Source organism: Beta vulgaris, chromosome 1, assembly GCF_026745355.1.
Source record: "Beta vulgaris subsp. vulgaris cultivar EL10 chromosome 1, EL10.2, whole genome shotgun sequence".
Lineage (NCBI taxonomy): Eukaryota > Viridiplantae > Streptophyta > Magnoliopsida > Caryophyllales > Amaranthaceae > Beta > Beta vulgaris.
This window is the reverse complement of record NC_079202.1, coordinates 48,408,406-48,426,842: the sequence shown is the minus strand read 5'-3', so window position 1 is coordinate 48,426,842 and position 18,437 is coordinate 48,408,406. Positions and strand designations below refer to the sequence as shown.

Sequence of the window (18,437 nt, the reverse complement as noted above, 5' to 3'; positions counted from 1 at the left end):
CAATGCTCCTTGATTAGAGTCTTCCATTACGACAATTTCTAGTGAGTATGATATACATATTATATAAAAGTTAGAAAAATTAAAGGAAAAATGAGAAAGAGTGGATGCTCTGTTAAAATTTGGAATTGATAAAGAAAAAAAAAAGTTTTTCTAAAGCTTCAAACAACTGAGCTTGCTAACTTTTGACTTTTAAAAGTAGTGATTGTTTATGTTGGAAGTTAAGGCTTGGAAAAGCTTTGGCTTCTTTTGTTGCTTGTCCCACATTGCTTGTGGGAGGGAATGTCTCCTTGTTTATATATTCCCTCCCTTCTTCTTTACGTTGAGTTGGTATTTAGATGCTTTTGTGGTTGGATGACATGGTTGGTTTGGGCTTGCTATCACACGCGCGCTGCCCTCCCAAATCGAGCTAGGGCCTTGTGCCTTGGGGAATAAACTAAAGTTTTGGACCTGGGACTGATCGTTACAGGATTGATGGCAATCCCTTAAGATCCGCCCATTTATTGCCGTCCGTTTTTGGCCTGATTTTCTTCTATAAAATCAGTGCCTTCTCATCAGTTAAGGACACACAAAAACAAACACTCTCTTCCCTTCTCTTCTCTTCTTCTTCTTTCTTTCCTGGGTTTCGTTCTTTTCTCCAAAGCTTAGTCTGCTAGTGGTGGCATTCTACGCTACTGTGTTAACCTTGCGGAGCGTTCCGGCCAAAGATCGATTACCACCGTTGTCAGGCCGTAATTGCTTTCAAGTCTGTGGTCTCCTACCACGACACAGTCTTGAAACCTTTCTCTTCTGCCATTACGTTATGTTGTAGCACTAGCACAAGTTTGCCGGCCAAGACACAGACGTGCTGATTATAAAATTAAGTAATAGTTTACCACCACTAGCTATAGTCTATATATACATAAGCACGATTATTATCTGCCCACGATAGGAAAGCACAACTAAAAGCACTCTCATCTTTCTCTTCTCTAATTAGGCAGCTTAATTAATTAAATTGGGCATTATGTTGGCTAGATATTTGGCATGGTTTGGGTTAGTGGTGATTTGCTTGGGAGTGCGAAGTTCAGCCACTACATACACTGTAGGGGACACAAGAGGTTGGTCACTCGGGGTTGATTATGCCGCTTGGTCTGCCTCTAAGACATTTCTCGTTGGTGACACCTAGGTGAGTTTACTCAATTTCCTTCTCACGCAAGTTGTGAATTTCTTCATATCCAAAAATTCATATATATATATATATATATATAGAAGTGAGTTCATATGAGAATGCATACTTATATGAGAAATGAGAATGAATTTTACACGCCATAACTCTTATGAATAAGTGATGTAACTCTAATGAAAAAGTGATGTAACTCCAAAAACAAAATTTTGAAAAAAAAAATTCAAAAACAAAACAAATTTTTTTTTGAATTCAAAATTTTTTAGAGGGATATAACTCTAATGAATAAGTGTTGTAACTCTAAACCAATCGTGTGGTTGAGATTCATTCTCATTTCTCATGTAAGGAGCATTCTCATGTGATCTTGCCCCTATATATATATATATATATATATATATATATATATATATATATATATATATTAACATGTCCGGTCCTGATAATTTATGGGCCCATGGCGAGATGAGATATAGGGGCCCTATTAAATTCTACAATCCGTCTTGCATGGACCCAGTTCACACTAAAAATAGTGCGGACCAGGCCCAGGCACGTGATCGGTTAAGAAGTACTCACTTATACACTATATCAAAAATAGATACACTATATGATACATAGGTACACTATATCAAAAATAGATACATTATATCATAACTACGTACACTATATCATAACTAGGTACACTATATCCTATAGGAAAATATTTACTTAAACGCATTACAGAAACATACACTATATCAAAAATAGATACACTATATCAAAAATAGATATACTATATTATACATAGGTACACTATATCATTTTAACATACACTATATCATTTTAACATATATTATATCATTTAACATATACTATATCATTTTAACATACACTATATCATATCAATATACACTATCCTAAACTCATGTGCTATGGATCGGGTGCACACTAATTAGTGTGCACCATGTTCATATTAGTTTTTTTATAAATTCTATTACTTCCTTCATTTTTTTAGATGTTACACTTTCTATTTTAGAAAGTTTTAAATTAGATGTTACATTTTTATTTTGGGTAATAACTTCTCTCTATCTCTCTCCTATCACATGTTCACATGAGACCCTTTTGTTTTTCATTCTCTCTATCTCTATCCTCTCCAAAAATTACCTAGGAGTCCGTGATTTGAAAAGTTTTTAATCTAAAAAAAATGGAGGAAGTAGGATCATTAGTAAATTATGATTTTTGTGTAGTACATAGTATTACGAATAAAATAACTTGATAATGTAATATCTATTTTTATTTTTTTGGTCAACTTTTGATGAAACAATTCACGAAATTATAAAAAAAAAAACTATGGAAATATAGGGAATTTTATAAAGACGATATAAAATGTGTTTTTGTGATTGAAGCTCACAATTTATACGATTTCTTTTGGAAATGTAGGGAATTTTATAAAAGGAGTGATATGTACATCTCATACGACTCAATTGGAGTCAGTAATTTAAAGATCAACTAACTTAGCTCGAAAAAGGTCTCGGATACATACAAGACCTAATTTTGAGTTCAAAAACTACCTAAAAATTCTGACTTAATCAGTTAGCTAATAGAGAGAAACAAAATTGCTATTTACTCATTTTTTTTTCATGAAGCTATTAGAAAGTAGTAATAGGAGAATATAAAAATCAGGAATCCATTATAGAAAATCGAAATGTCTTGTTAGGTGATTGAAATAAATTAAATGATTGGGTTGAATTAGTTATGGTACATGATTTTCCTAATATATGGGTAAAAGTAAAGTTGCCTAGGAAAGTCAAACTTAAATAGTAATGCTAGGATGCATAGCCTCTAGGAGAGAAGAATGGCAGTAATATTTCTCATTGTGCGTGACAGCTAGAGCCTAGAGTATGTCAAATTTTTTTATCTTTTTATGCTTTGAAAGTGTTTTCACTTGTAATACTTCGATTTAGGCCCCTTCAAAGAGATGGAAGTAATATTTTTGATTTTGGGACCCGTTAAAGTCTGAGCCTTGGGCGGTTGCTCCTCTTGCCATCCTCAGACTGGGCATATATATATATATATACTACCTCCGTTCTTTTTTAGTTGCAACGTTTGACAAATTGCACTATTTATGTTCTCTTATTTGACCACATTTATTGATTTATATGTTAAACAAAATATAGTCATGTAGGGTCTTGTTTGATTCGTTTCGATGTAAGCTTTCATAATATCAAATTTTTATAATTTTTACTTACATACAATTAGAGATAAAACGATTTGAAATTGTACATTGGCAAGCGTGAAAGTCAAAATGTTGCAACTAAATAAAAACAGAGGTAGTATATACATATACACGAACTAAACTAGTATATCTAATGAATAATAAAATTTTATGCGAAGTGAAGTAGTACCTATATGCTAGTATATACAACTATATTAGTATATATGAATGCAAAATAAAGTAGTACATAGACTAAGTAAAGTAATATAGACTAAAGTGATCCTTTTGTCCTAGCTAATAAACAGAATATATCAGAATCAAAATTAAGAATGAAAGATTGATTGTTAAGATATAGAATCCCACATCATATGAATTTGAAGCGAGAATATTAAGAGTTATAGTTAGTGGAGGATTCATATCCTATGGTTAATTGAGGAAGGTAGGGTCAAATTTTCATTTAAAATAACCCAATAATTATTTATGGACTAACCAAAATAGTATACAAGTTAGTTATCAAAGAAAGCAAAATTTTTGGTTATCTTGAGAAACTCCGAAATCTTAAAGAGTATTTTTAAATAAATCCAAGTTGAGATGTTCAGAAAATTGGTAAAAGTTGCGCTATTCATGTCAATTTCTTCATATAGTATTGAGGTGATGTGAATGATAGGTCACAGGTTCAAGGTCTCCCCTCTCCTTCTTTGTACTATCTTCGTGGCTCGTATGTATAAAAAAAATCTCCATATATATTAAAAGTACTAAGACAAATACTATGAAACATAAATCAGTAAATGTGGCTGTTAAATTAATACGGGGACAACTTGGATGGCAGTGTTTAATTATGAGAGTGGACACACAGTGGATGAAGTAACTCAAAGTGACTACAGAACATGCACAATTGGAAATCCAATAACCACAGACAACCAAGGCACCACATCAATACTCCTCCAAACTCCTGGGAGACATTACTTCATTTGTGGAACAATTGGCCATTGCGCAAGTGGCATGAAACTCGTTGTTAATGTTTTTGCTTCTGAAGTTTCTATTACTTACCTTCCTTCCACTACTCCTACCACCGTTACTTATCCCTCCACCACCACTGTGACACTGTCCAGTAGTACCACCCGTGAACAAACCTCTACATGATTTCGGATTCGCACTCGTCTCGAAGAGTAATCTTTCTTCTCTTTGATCATGGTGGAATACTGGAATGCACTCATCTTCTTTGTGATTTTGGGGTGCAATTGCAGTTAAGTGGTTCATTGAGGTTGGGATTGTTGGTGCCCAAATTCCAATAGGGCCAGGTTAGAGGGAGTGCTTTTTCTATTTGATTGTTGAAGTTATTTAAATTAGGTCATATCAATCCCCTAAAAAAAAAAGTAATATCCATGTTTCGTCATGAATAATTTTTTTCACTATGTCTTTTGATGCATGTAATATATCCCTAATTGATACGTAACGATTTAATTATATATTTATATGACTAGTTTGTTTTATAATGTATTTAAAATTATTATATGTATTGGCTCGTCATTTTAATTTGTCTAAACTAGAATTGTTACGATGAAATTTTTGAATCTCCCAATTCGACATGAACAGGGAAGTATTGTGCTATTGATATAGCAATATAAGTTATTAATTATTATAGGTGAAAAGGAAATATTAGGAGACTTTCCTTGCAAGTCAAATTAAACTCTTAATACGTCATTTACAAAGATGGTGTATGAACTAGAATTATTAGACTGATTAATAACAAAGAATAAGCAGCTACATGTCCCACATTCCCCTTCCAATCTACTACCCTATTAGGCTATTAGCGAAGTATAAAACTAAGTACGACTTTCCACTTGTTAAAAATTTTGAGCAAATGTTGAATATCTGTAAAGATACTAGCAATATGTCAGGGTGGACTCTAGAGGTTCTTCACTGCATTGACAACTAATAGATTGTTGCCTTCGATAATGATGTTTATTAGTTCTTCATGTGTAGCCACGATCCATGATGGTGAAGAGTTAATGCTTCGACTATATGAAGGCACTTTTCTTCTCAAAGTTGTATGTACATGACTTGATAAGATCAATACCGGGATTATGAAATTACATAGGTTATTGCTTAAGTGTTACGAATGGAGTTGTCAAATTTTAGTTTAATAACAATGATATTATAATGAGGATTGCGCATAGGAGAGAACCTGGGGTGTGGAGAGAATTCACCGTGTTTCGAATATACCACTTATAATGAGAAAAATAAGGTATATGGTGTGGGAACATTAGTAGTTAAATGTGTTCGTTGATGATATGTGACGATTATGTTTTGATGTTGTGATGTAATGAAATGTAGTAAGAAAAAAGAAAATAACGAAAAGGCTCAGTAGAGCACTCGCTCCCAATAGAGTGTAAGTTCTATTGATTATCAATTTAAGAATAATATCAAACAATAATAGAATATCAAATAATAAAGCAGGAAAGAACACACCAGAACTTTTACGTGGAAACCCAAGAACTGGGAGAAAAACCATGAATCTGCACTAGGAATCGATGAATATTCAAGAAAGATTACAAAAGTACTCAATAACTCTCTCTACAGCTTTTTCTCTCTCAAATATGTGTTTAGAGATGATGAATTTAATAATCATATAATTAGGGCACCTATTTATACCCTCATTAAACAAAAGAAAAACCCGGAAAAACGTAACCCGCAGCTCGACATCCCGCGGGCGCAGGGTCCTAGCCCGCGGGCGGACAGAACACTGAAGAAACTCGTCAGTTCTTCGTAAAACCGTCATAACTTTCTCGTTTCTCACCAGAATTGGACATATGACCTATCATTGGAAAGCTCTCGGAACAAGCTATCACCTCCACTTTGAATCACCTCAAAATCATTTATAGATTGAAAGATATGTCCATTAAAAGTTATCCATATGTCTCAAATGACGTTTTCCTTCTACGCAACCTCATCTCCACACCCATACACCTCTATGAGCTTCATATACTACCATATATCCAACATAGAGTGCATGCTTAGAGTTGGCAGGGACGTTCGAATTAGAACCAATTCCTTGAGAGGGCCATGGAGAAATCTCTCCACAGGGGAGCACTAGCTCCACTTTCGTCAGTTTTCCTGATGAAGCGCTCGTTTCGTGAAATGGTGCATGTCTTTTTGTGTGAATGATTATGTGATTTCAGTCTTTCTTCTGTAAATTCTTCCCTAGTATATAAAGGGAAATGTCACATACGGAATGGGATTATATTCATTCACATACTTGCCTAAGGAGATTTATTTCTAGATTTCTCTCCTTGTTCATAGCATAACACATCCTTCAAACACACTGTAGTGTATGTAGTTTGTCATCAACTAAACTTAATAGATTCTTCTTCGTATCTCAGAAGAGTTTACCGTAAACCTTGTTGATCCTAGTGGGTCGGTAAAATTCTTGTAGGAAAGGGTAATAGTACGTGCTTGGAAGTATTATCTGGTTTCCCACAAGATACATATCCATATACACATTGATAACATATGGTATATTAAAGACATCCATATTTTCATTATATTGTTGAAAATGGTTGCATTGCGTTCCTTCCAATGGGTCCGATTCGGAAGATCAAATTCACCATGATACATTTTTGGTGCTTGAGGATCAGACCAAATTCCCTTTAAAATGGATAATTTGGGATAGTTTGTTGTAAAGATTCTTAGACAATTAGGAGATTCCATATAAGAAAATTGGTGATTGTACTTGGCGATGCCGACGAAGATGGGTTGTCTCATTGCCATTCGCGATTTTTACCCATCTTCATTGGAGTTTTTTGCGTCACCATATCTTGTATCCCTTTTTTTTGTTATTTAATTACATATTCATTTGCATCATCATCATCCAATAGTTTACTCGTTTGAGCCTCCCGTGGCTGCATTTGTAAAATATTCGGGATTTTGAGCCTCCCGTGGCTGCACTTGCAATATATTTGGGGTTTTGAGCCTCCCGTGGCTGCTCTTTTAGTATTGTTAAGATAGGGAAGCCTCCAAAAGGCTGCGTTGGGATACCAGAGCCTCCCAAAGGCTATCTTGAACTGAATGCAAATGCGAGAGCCTTCTTAAAAGGCTGCGTTGGGACATCAGAGCCTCCCCAGAGGCTATTTTGAGCTGTGCTGGGATATGAAAGCCTCCCATAGGCTTCTTGAAGGTTGTTTCAGGACATTAGAGCCTCCCAAAGGCTATTTTGAAGGTTACAGCTGACCTTGAACAAAACCGAAAGACTTTTGGGATTTCTGAGACTCCCAAGCTAATTTGAGAGTTGTAGTAAGCTGTGATTATGATTTTAGGAACTGTGACTATGTTATGAGATTTTTGAGAGAGTTTTTGAAGACTCTGAAAGGCTCGGTGAATTATTTTAGGCTCAAGTTGTTAATCCGCCAGCGATTCCGTCCATCACCGCGATTTAAACTCGTCATTAATTCTCCTTGTTGGGGAGACACAAATTTAGGTGTCTACAAAAGGGAATATTATACACTACATTAAATACAATACTCCGTAAAAATGTTCTCCATATATTTTAACTTTATGACCCATACTGTATATTTTTCGAATACGTTGATATTGTCTAGACTACCCTTGCCACTAACCACTCACTACCACCACCTGCACCTGATACCATCATCTGCCACCACCACCAACACCACCACTACCACCTGCCACCATCACCACCTACCACCTCCCACCTCCACCACCTCCCACCTCCACCACCTCCCCCACTTGCCACCATCTCCCCCACCTCCACGACCCGCCACCAACATCATCGCATAGATAAACAAAAAACATAAAAAAAAAATTAAAAGTGGTTGGGCAGATGGCCAAACCATCACTCCAGGGTGGCGGGTGGCCAAACCGCTACTCCAACAAGGGGGAGGGGGGTTGGCCACCCGCCAAACCACCTTTTTTTTAAGTTCTTAAAAAAAGGGAAGGGCGGGTGGCCAAACCACCACTCCCGTTGGAGTGGCGATTCGGCCATCCACTCTACCTTTTTTTATTTATTTTTTTTTTAAGTTTTTAAAGCGGTGGTGATAGGAGTCGACCCTTAGAGCAGTGGCTCTAGGAGGCACCTCGTATCCTCAAGATACAAGGAACTGCCATAGAGGTAGAAGGCAATCTCAAGGACCAAGGCCTGGGATCGCTTCTAACAACCTCAAAAAAAAAAGCGGCGACAGTGGAGGAGGTTCGAGTAGAGGGTGATGGTTCGAGTGGTTAGGACCGATGGCAGTGGTGGGGTAATGGTTCAAGTGGTGGTAGTGGGGTGGTGGTTCGAATGGTGGTAGTGGGGTGGTGGCAGTGGCGGGGTGATGGTGGTGGTGCGGTGGTGACAGTGGTGGGGTGGTGGTTCAAGTGGTGGTGGCAGTGGTTGAGTTGTGGTTTACTTAAATATGGGTGTTAAAAGTAATTTCATATCGTATTTTATACGAAATACGACATGTGCTTACGAGATGAGCCATTGGATAAACAAGTATCATTATTTGCCTGTTTTACTTTGTACTCCATTTGTTTACCAAAGATTGCTACATCTTTCTTTTAATTCGTAAATAAAAGATTGCTATATTTTTAATTCAAGTAACATAGTCCCCATAGCTCCCCCTCTTTTTCTCATACCCACATACAAATAAAACAACAAAATTACCTACTTTTTAAGTATGATTCTTAATAGAGAAAAAAAACAGAATGTAGCAAAAGTTCATAAATGAAGGGAATATAATAATTCATAAATACGATACTCCGTATATTTTAACTTTATATCCTGCTCATGCTGATATTATATTTTGAAATACGTTGATATTGTCCAAAAGAGGTTGCTTTACGCTCGGAATTCGTAAGCACCGCGCGTATATATGTATAAATAAGGTGTGAAATGTCTAGACTACCCTTGCCACTAATCACTCACCATCACCACCTGCCACCACCCACTGCCACCACCACCACCACGTCCTGCCACCACCACCTCCTGCCCCCACCACCTCCCACCTCCACCACCTCCCCCACTTGCCACCACCTCCCCCACCTCCACGACCTGCCACCACCGCCGCCACCTAGATAAACAAATAAAAACATAAAAAAGTGGTTGGCAGGTGGCCAAACCGTCACTCCAAGGGGGTGGTGGGTGGCCACATCGCCACTCCAAGGGGGGTGGCGTTTTGGCCACCCGCCCAACCACCTTTTTTTTTAACCCCCTTGGAGTGGCGATTTGGCCACTCGTCCTTCCCCTTTATTTATTTTTTATGTTTTTAAAGCGGTGGCGGTGGAGGATGTCCGAGTGGAGGGTCGTGATGGTTCGAGCGGTTGTAGGTGGTGGCAGTGGTGGTTCTAGTGTTGGCAATGGTGGTGGTAGTTTGAGTGGTGGTAGTAGTGGGTGGTGGTTCAAGTGGTGGTGGGTGTAATGGCGGTGGTGAGGTGGTGAGGTGGTGATAGTGGTGGTTGGTTGGTGGTTGTGCGGTGGTGGTAGTGGTTGACTGGTGGTTTACTTAATTGAGGGTATTAAAGTAATTTTACATCATATTTTATCTCTATTATATAAGCCAAGGGGGCAGTAGTGTCCCTCTTGAAATTTACTTAAAATGCCCCTTTGACCACCTAATACACTCCAGTTTCATGCATAAATTTGCCAAAACGAAAATATAAAATTAAATTTAAACTCAATCAACTCATATAAGATTCAATCATATAAAGTTGCTAATAAAAAAATTCAATAAAAAATATTCATAATCAAGAACTTACCAAACATTAATATTACATACAATAACAAAAAAAATTACACGGCATAACATCTTCTCAAATCAATTTTTCCATAACACAAACTCCAAAAAAAAAAAAAAAAAAATTAGTTCTACTCATAGATTGTAGCTTCACGACATTCTAAAATACGGAACTCTAAAATTTGCCGCTTCTTTACCGTTATTCAGTTACGCGGTTCGTTAAGTCAATCTGCCACACAAGCTCCAGATATCACTTTGTAACACCCCGATAATTCTCTCTTTTCCAAAATACATTTTCAATGTAAAACTTAGAGAATCATCAAAGCATTATCTCCCGTGTGATAACGTATCGGCTTATTCAGAATTTTACAGCGGAAAACATATAACTAAACTTTAGAATTGAAATATAATAAATAATCAAAGTACCTTTAATACCAAATAACAATATTAATGTTAACTTCATCAAACCAAACTTAAATATAAAATATCTACTAAAACTATAGTTAAATCAATCTGCCACACAAGCTCTCCATTTTCAAATCCCCGTGATGCAACATCTGCAAACCTGTAGATGTCAATGCACTAAAGAATCTACTCACCAATAATGGGTCATCACATGATCAATAGGACAAAGCCGTGATCAACACACACAAACAAAGCATGTAATCAGCAAAGCTGAGTACTACATATCAATAAATAAACATTTCTAACATGATACTAATAAATGATAAGCAGAGATAAATAATAACATAACAATCTAACAATCTGCAGATAACTTTTACTGAACCAAACTTTAACCACCCTTTTATTACTTTAATGGAATAGTTATTGGACCGAGTTGTGTTCTCTAAAAACCAGTTTTCCCTTTGGAAGACGAAATACGGGCGCGACTCCGTATTCCATAATGACCTGTGATATCGATTAACCTTTTAATAAAAATAGGAACGGTGATCAATCCAATTCCCAGAAAAAGTCATGGCTCACTCAACATATTCCCCAACTCCTGATTGTCCAACTTCAGACGTGCACCAGTATAAAGTTTATTACTATCCAAGTTTCACTTTACATGATTTACCCATTATTATTTGTTATGACACACAAGCAATATTGATACATATAATCAAACATTCACAACGTAATTTCTTTTTATCTTAGGATTAAATAAGTGATCATATTACTTACAACCCACGATTAATTCCTTCTTTAATTCAATCTTTCTTATTTGTTGAACCTAACCAACAACCAACTTACCTTTTAAAGGCATAAATTGGCAACTTACCAAATAAGCTCATAGTCCTCATAGAGTAGTGAAAATAACGATATAAGGGAACACATAATTTTATCATGATCCAACTCAATAAACATACATAACTAAATCTCATACTTAACATGTTCGCACATAGGCATAAAACATGTAAAATTCAATAATTATAGATATCATATATAAACTCACAAAGTTCCTATACATGATACTACATTACTTTTCGTTCATAAAATCAATATACTACATCAAACAACACATAGGTATGTATGTACCTTGTGTAGACAAATTGGTAGGCCACCTTTAACACTTTAAAAATCGCCTACAAAGTAATCTCCACCTAAAACAACCAATAGAATTTAAAATCAATACTCCAAATAAATTCCAGCAACTTTAAAATACTTTAAATCCCCTTTAAAAATATTTAAAAGTTGTTTTCATCATTAAAATTTCAATTACTTATATTACCTAGTATAGTTAAAATTCATAAAACTCCATTAATAACAACCTTTCTGAAATTCCAGCAACTTATAAATTATTAAAACTCCCTTTAAACATACTTAAATATGTTTTAATCCATAAGTTAAATCAATTTCATAGTTTATAACATATTACTATTATTTTTCAATCTTTAACACCCTAAAAATCCATGCTTTGATAATCAAAAATCCAATTTACATATAATAATCAAACTTGAATTTTCATTCTTTCAGTACATAATTTATATAATCATAGATTCATCATTAAAATATTAAATTAAAGTTTCTAATCATAATTATTACTAATACAAAACATAAAAACGTAATCTTTAATCAAAACTTGAGGAGGAAGAAAAGAATCAAATAAACCAACACAAGAAAGAGGACAACAGAGAAAGGCGCACGTAGTACTCAGGCAGCAGCAACAACAGCAGATTGGTGGTGGTGGTGGTGGTGATTGTGGAGTTGTGGTGTTTCTTTGTGAAGAAGAAAGGAAGAAGGAGAAGGAAAAATAACGTGAAGGAGGAGAAGAAGAGGACCGTCAATTTGTGTGTGTGTGTGAGGAGAGAGAATTTTTTTTGTGTGAGTAAAATATTTAGTTCAAGGTATTTATACGTATGTTTTCCTTTTGGGCTTAGAAAAAGGCAAATTAGGATTGAATGATGAATAGGATTGATGATTTAAAACTCCTAACATCACTAGAAGTCATTTTCATAGTCCGATTAGTATTTGGGTTCCTCAAGCCCATTTAAACTTCTTTTTCAAATCCAATTAGTATTTCAAATATTTTTCAAAGCATGCCTTAACAAAATATTTTAAATTCCTTAAATTCTTAAAATAATTCCTTTGACATTCAATATAGTCAACCTCTTTAAATAAATCAATTATTTTAACTAAATTGCATTTAAATATAAATACATATATACTAAAATATATTTATAAAATTCATTAATTTACGCGGGATTACATAATTAGTACGTTGTACTTCAATATCATTTATAAAACTTGATATCATGTTTAGGAGAGGATTTTGATAATTTTGTACTGTGTGTAAGAAGATGATAGTTAGTAAATTTAATTTAAAATAGTGTATTTGGTCCTGTTTTATTGGATTTTATTTTTAATTTATAATCGTTTGTGGTTTTCAGTTCTTGCTGGAGCTCATGTACATGAGTATAAACAAGCGAATGAAGAGAAATTAGAAAATAGTGTGGATTTTCAGTAGAACGTTTAGTTAACCTATATCTTTATGGTTTTTGGAAATTTTGTATGTAGAGTTTGAAATTTTCTTATTGATGGAGACATATCGATTGAAATTTTGAGAGCTCTTAAAACAAGAAGGTTATAATGTAATTTATTATTTTTGAATGAATGAATGAATGAATATTCTATGTTCGGTGGATGTATAAAGCACATCTAAGTATGGTAATGTTCTACGTACAAGTATAATTTTTAATAAGAAAGATTTATGTAGTTTGAGGAAAAATAAAAACGAAAACGAAGTACGTACAGTTTTATTATTATATAAAACAAAGAGACCACCTTATTCTTTAGTGGAATCAAATAGACCACTTATTTGCCTAAGTGGTTTCTTAATAGGCTCAAAAGGTCCACCCAATTTAGATAAGTGGTTTCTTTTCCTTCTCTCGTATTTCCTTTACCCAATACATAAGTGACCACTTATCTTAAATAGTTGGTTTCCTTATTTTATTTAAATGACCACCTGTAAGAAGTGGCCTTTTTACTAAGAGACCAGTGAGTTAAAGCCCACCTCTTAAGTGGTCTCGAAGAGGGAGGGGGTGGGGTTAGGGGGTTTCTTTGTGCTTTTTTGTAGTAGTGCGTGCTAATTTTACTATGAACCATGTCAACACAAGTCGAATTGTAGAACTTAATGCAGTCTTGTTCTTGCTATTGTCGCCCCAAAGGCCATAGTGTAATTGGACAAGATTTAGTTCTTAGTTATTCTCCCAATGGTGACTAATGGCATCTTGGTTCAAGTCTCAGTTCGAATTTGTAGAATTTGGATCAACTTTATTACTTTACCAGGTTTATTCTTTCTTTGTTTTTTCAGTTGACTCGTTTTTGTTGAGCGCACATGCCAATGCACTATTTTAAACATTTATATCTCTAATTATTAATAAGCAAAAATCACAAAAAGTTGATATTATGAATACATTGGGATTAATCTAACAAGATCCCACATGACTATATTTTTTTTAATAAGTACAAATTACAAAAGATAGTCAAATTTACATATGTGAATAGTATCAAAAGTCAAAACGAATCATCTAAAAAAACGAAAGAAGTATGTAACTAATCAAATACGATCCTTCCAAACAACTAAACCTAAAGCATGCAAGTTTTAAAAACTCAATTAAACAATTTACAAGTTCACGACCAAACCAGCTAATATAATCAACTAACAAACCGCTAATATGGAACCACCAAAAACGAACAAATACTTAATACGTTAGTCGTTCATTACTCAACAAACTTACACTTGGTTACATGAAAGCAAGAAAGAAAGGGCAAAAAAGAAAGGTCCAGCACCATAAATAGTGGGCAAAGGAATCCTCCCCTTTCTTTTAGTAAAGTCTTGGTGTTAAACCTATATTCTCCTTTTGTTGCAGTCACAAATTCACAACAATTCACAACTCACAACAGAACATAAGAATAAAAATTATTAAAACAGAATAAAATAATAACAAAAAAAATTCCCCCACCATATTCTCTCTCCTCCTCTCTCTCTTTCCAAAAGCCAGCTAACCGTCCCGACTAGAAAAAGCCAAAAGAAGAGCACTAGCACATGGGAACCAACTTCAAATCTCATCTTAACATGACACCTGTATTTCTATTTCTTTTTTACCCACATATAAAATAAAAAAATATTCACATTATCTCTCTATCTAACCACTTCCACCGATAAAAAATAAAAATATCCCCAATTTTTAAATTTTTTAAACTTATATCTCCTTCTAGTACGGCGTTTTTAGCAACCCAACAAATTTGCACGAACAATTCCAACTGTAAAATTTTGGAGTTTCATTAAAATGTTAAACTCATCTCTACTAATGTGAGCTGTCTCTTTTCTGTCTTCTTTTTCTTCAACATCTATTATCTTACTCAAGTGGCAAGTACTTACTAAAAGTAAACATCGTGTTTTTTTTAATCTTAATTTGGAAACTCATTAAGCAATACAAGAGTGAATAACAAGACTTAATAAAATAATAACAGTGATAAATTAAATGATAATCAATTATTGTAACAAAATAAATAATAGTGATAATTAACAATGATAACAAGGAGTGATAAAAATAATAATAATAATAATAACAAATCAAATCTCGGCCGTAAAATCAAGTCTCAAAACACCACCAAAACCACCACAATCACCACCGTCCATCCATATCCATCAACCGACCATCAATTTTAAACAAAAATAAAATAAAATAAAAATAAACAAATATACGCAAATCAAATAAACTAAAAAAAAACCTAAAAAATGTGGAGAGAGAGAAAGAGAGAATTCTCCAGATCTCTAGATCTAGAACATCAATACGGAAGCCAAAACAACAGCAGCAGCAGATCCACCAACAACGGCGATTCTGTTGAATGAAACGGCGTCGTTTGAGTCACTTGATGGACTTACAGCTCCTCCTGGACCGGCGGCGACTCCTGGACCGGCGGCGACTCCTGGACCAGCGGCGACTCCTGGACCGGCGGCGGGAGAATCAGCGGTAGGTGGAGAAGGAGGTGATGCGGTGGAAGTAGGAGATCCGACGGGAGAAGCGGACATTGTTGGTGGAGTAGCAGCCATTGTTGGTGGAGTAGCGGCCATTGTTGGTGGAGTAGCAGCCATTGGTGGTGGTGTCATGGTCATTGGTGGTGGTGCCATGGTCATTGGTGGTGGTGCCATGGTCATTGGTGGTGGAGTTGCTACGACTGTTGGTGGAGTCATTGGTGCGTTGGCTGGTGCTCCCACGGGAGATTGAGCAACGGATGAGACTACTAGGAGAGCGAAGATTGAAGCGATGAGTGCTCCTGCCATTGTTGTTTTGTTAAATTGAAGAGAAAGAGAGAGAAAGTGCTTGTTTTTGGTGGTGTTGTTGGAGAGAGAATATGAGAAAATTCAGAATTGCAGCAAGGGAGAGAATTGTGGGGGAGATGAAGAGAGGAAGGGAGGGGGAAGGGTGTTTATATAGAGAGAGAGACACGGAGAGAGGAGGGTTTTAGAAGGTGTTTTGAGTGAAGAGTTCTATTAATTTTTAAAAACAATAACTTAATGGACTCTCATGCAAAAATTATCTTTTAAGGTTTGTTCAATTTATCTTATTATTAATTTGAAAAGAAAATTTTATCCAATAAGAATTAAAAAACATAAGATATAATATTCTCAAAAAATAAATTTAAATTAGTAAAAGTAAATTAAACTGAAGAATGCCTTAAGTCATAACCACGAAAGGATGTTTTAGGCTGGTCTTCGGATTACGGTGTTAGCCTAAGCTTGTTCTCCTTATCAAAAAATAAAAAAATAATAATAATTTTTATTTGATAGAGTTAAATTTTGTAAGACATGATTTCCTCTATTTTTTTTCTCAAAAATTATTAAAATAGACCTAGTTACTAAATTGATTAAATTAGTCACCAAAAGAAATTAAGCTAGTAATTATAGGACTAATTCTCTTTTTAACATTGGGCTTATCATTGCCTAATTTTAACTTTAAAGTAGGTGGTCTGTTACAAAACAAACTCTTCTTTTTATATATAACACTTTAATTTTTGTATTATTCACACACTTCAGTTTGACAGTACTTTTTCACTAATATATGAAAGAAAAATGATCAAATAAAATATTGTTAGATTTTTTCAATTGATTTTTCTATAATATCCACTTATTATAATATTTATAAATACATAATTAGAAATATTAATGAAGAAAGTCGTATATTTAAAATAATTACACTTATTTAAAAACGATATTATAGTCAATTCGATATATAAGAAATTATTTTTTTTATAATTGTAATTATAAGATTGCTAATATATGTTGACAACTCATCCCATGTTACCTGTCTAGGCCCACACCCAATCCTAGCCGTTTTAGTTTCGGAGAAACAAAAAGGAAAATTTGAATTTATTTGGTGAAACTAAATCTTAACCGTCCATGTATGAGATCTTTTTGTTACTTAGTATAGGCGTGTTAATCGGACGGTTAAAGATTGAGGATGCAGGGATGACTGTTGTGGACGTTAGTTTGACGAGGATAAAATTTGTTTTGAGCCGTTGGAGATTTTAAAAAAGGAAAAACATTATATTCCAATGTTTGTACTATATATAATAAAACAATTAAAGTAAGTGGACCGTTATGATTAGCACGTTGGTGGGAAAGTTGTTTATTAGGCGGTGGTTTGCTGTTGTTTGATAATTAGGGAACTACTAATTAATTAAGCTTACTTCTTTTTCTCAATCCAACGGACATTTAAGTGGGAAATATTTTACAGATCATATAGTGAGTTATTTATAAACTTATTTAAACAAAAATTATTATGAGTGTAATTATTGGTTTGATTAATGAGTGATAAAGTTGTCCTTTTTTGTTATGTAGGTTGTCTTCTAAGAAACTTTTGGATTATTTGAATGTTTGTTATTGTGCCTCTATGGCAAATTGACAATAAGATGAATTCTTAGCAATTTAGGCTTTTTCGTACGGTTAGCTTAATTTGCAAGGCTAAAACTTGTACTCTATAGTATTTTCAATGTCGATTGCAAATTTGCAATTGTTTAATGTTTACCAATTGAATTACTTAATAACCAAGTAAGAAAATTGATAAGGAAAAATGGTATTCAAACATCTTTCTTCTACATATTACAACAATTACTTCATATAGGTGTTCACTAAATTAGCTTTTTAGTAAAGGTTGATTTTAGATTATTAGAGCATGTGTTAAGTAGTTTAGTAGGATAGTAGGATAGTTTGCTTTCTATATTATCATTCTAATCCGACTCTCATGGTGAATGGGGATATTCCTACTAATATCACAAAGATGCCAATTCGATGTCAACAAAAACAAAGATGTCAATGAGTTCGAAGGAAGACAATTAGATTGTTATGGCTCTTCAGGAAATGCAACATAGTGAGGTAAATATAGATGTCTCAAACTAACACAATTTTGAATGCATGTGTCCAAGTGCAGAACAAACTCATTAGTTCGGATAATCCACTCAATCAGGAAGACAAAGTAGAGACAAATATTACGAGCAGGACAGGAAGGAAAGAAGCTTGATTTCATGGCGAAGAAGACTGATTGGACGAGTTGATGTCCATCCCAATCCTAGATCCAAAAGACAGTCTAGGAAAATGATCAACAAATGTGACGTCCCTCCTGTCGGATCAAAACGAAAAAGCGATGTTCCACCCTCGTCGGAACTCTCGTATTATGTTAGGAGAAAATATGTCAGTCTTGTTTGTTGTTGTATTAATGTGTCGTTGTCAGCGTCTCAGTCCATTTCAAGAATCCCAAGCTCTAACAAGTGTTGTTAGCTTAATTAAGCCGAAGTGTCTTTTCTCGATGTCAAAAAAACAACTAACTCTAAGTTTTTAACCTAGCAAAAGCTC

The 18,437-nt window shown here is 34.7% G+C and overlaps 1 protein-coding gene and 1 pseudogene across 1 annotated transcript; one reads left to right on the top strand and one right to left on the bottom strand.

Annotated features, from left to right (window-relative positions):
* The first annotated feature begins 941 nt into the window (after nucleotides 1-941).
* Nucleotides 942-4,865, top strand: LOC125499608 (blue copper protein-like; annotated as a pseudogene).
* Nucleotides 4,866-15,365: 10,500 nt separating this feature from the next.
* LOC125496477 (classical arabinogalactan protein 7) lies at nucleotides 15,366-15,869 on the bottom strand. Its single transcript, XM_057392283.1, has one exon. The coding sequence runs from the start codon at nucleotides 15,867-15,869 to the stop codon at nucleotides 15,366-15,368; it is 504 nt and encodes a 167-aa protein (XP_057248266.1).
* Between the last annotated feature and the right edge of the window lie 2,568 nt (nucleotides 15,870-18,437).

Excerpts from the sequence above, each read along its gene's own strand:
- LOC125496477 (XM_057392283.1), bottom strand. The coding sequence starts at position 15,869 with ATGGCAGGAGCACTCATCGCTTCAATCTTCGCTCTCCTAGTAGTCTCA.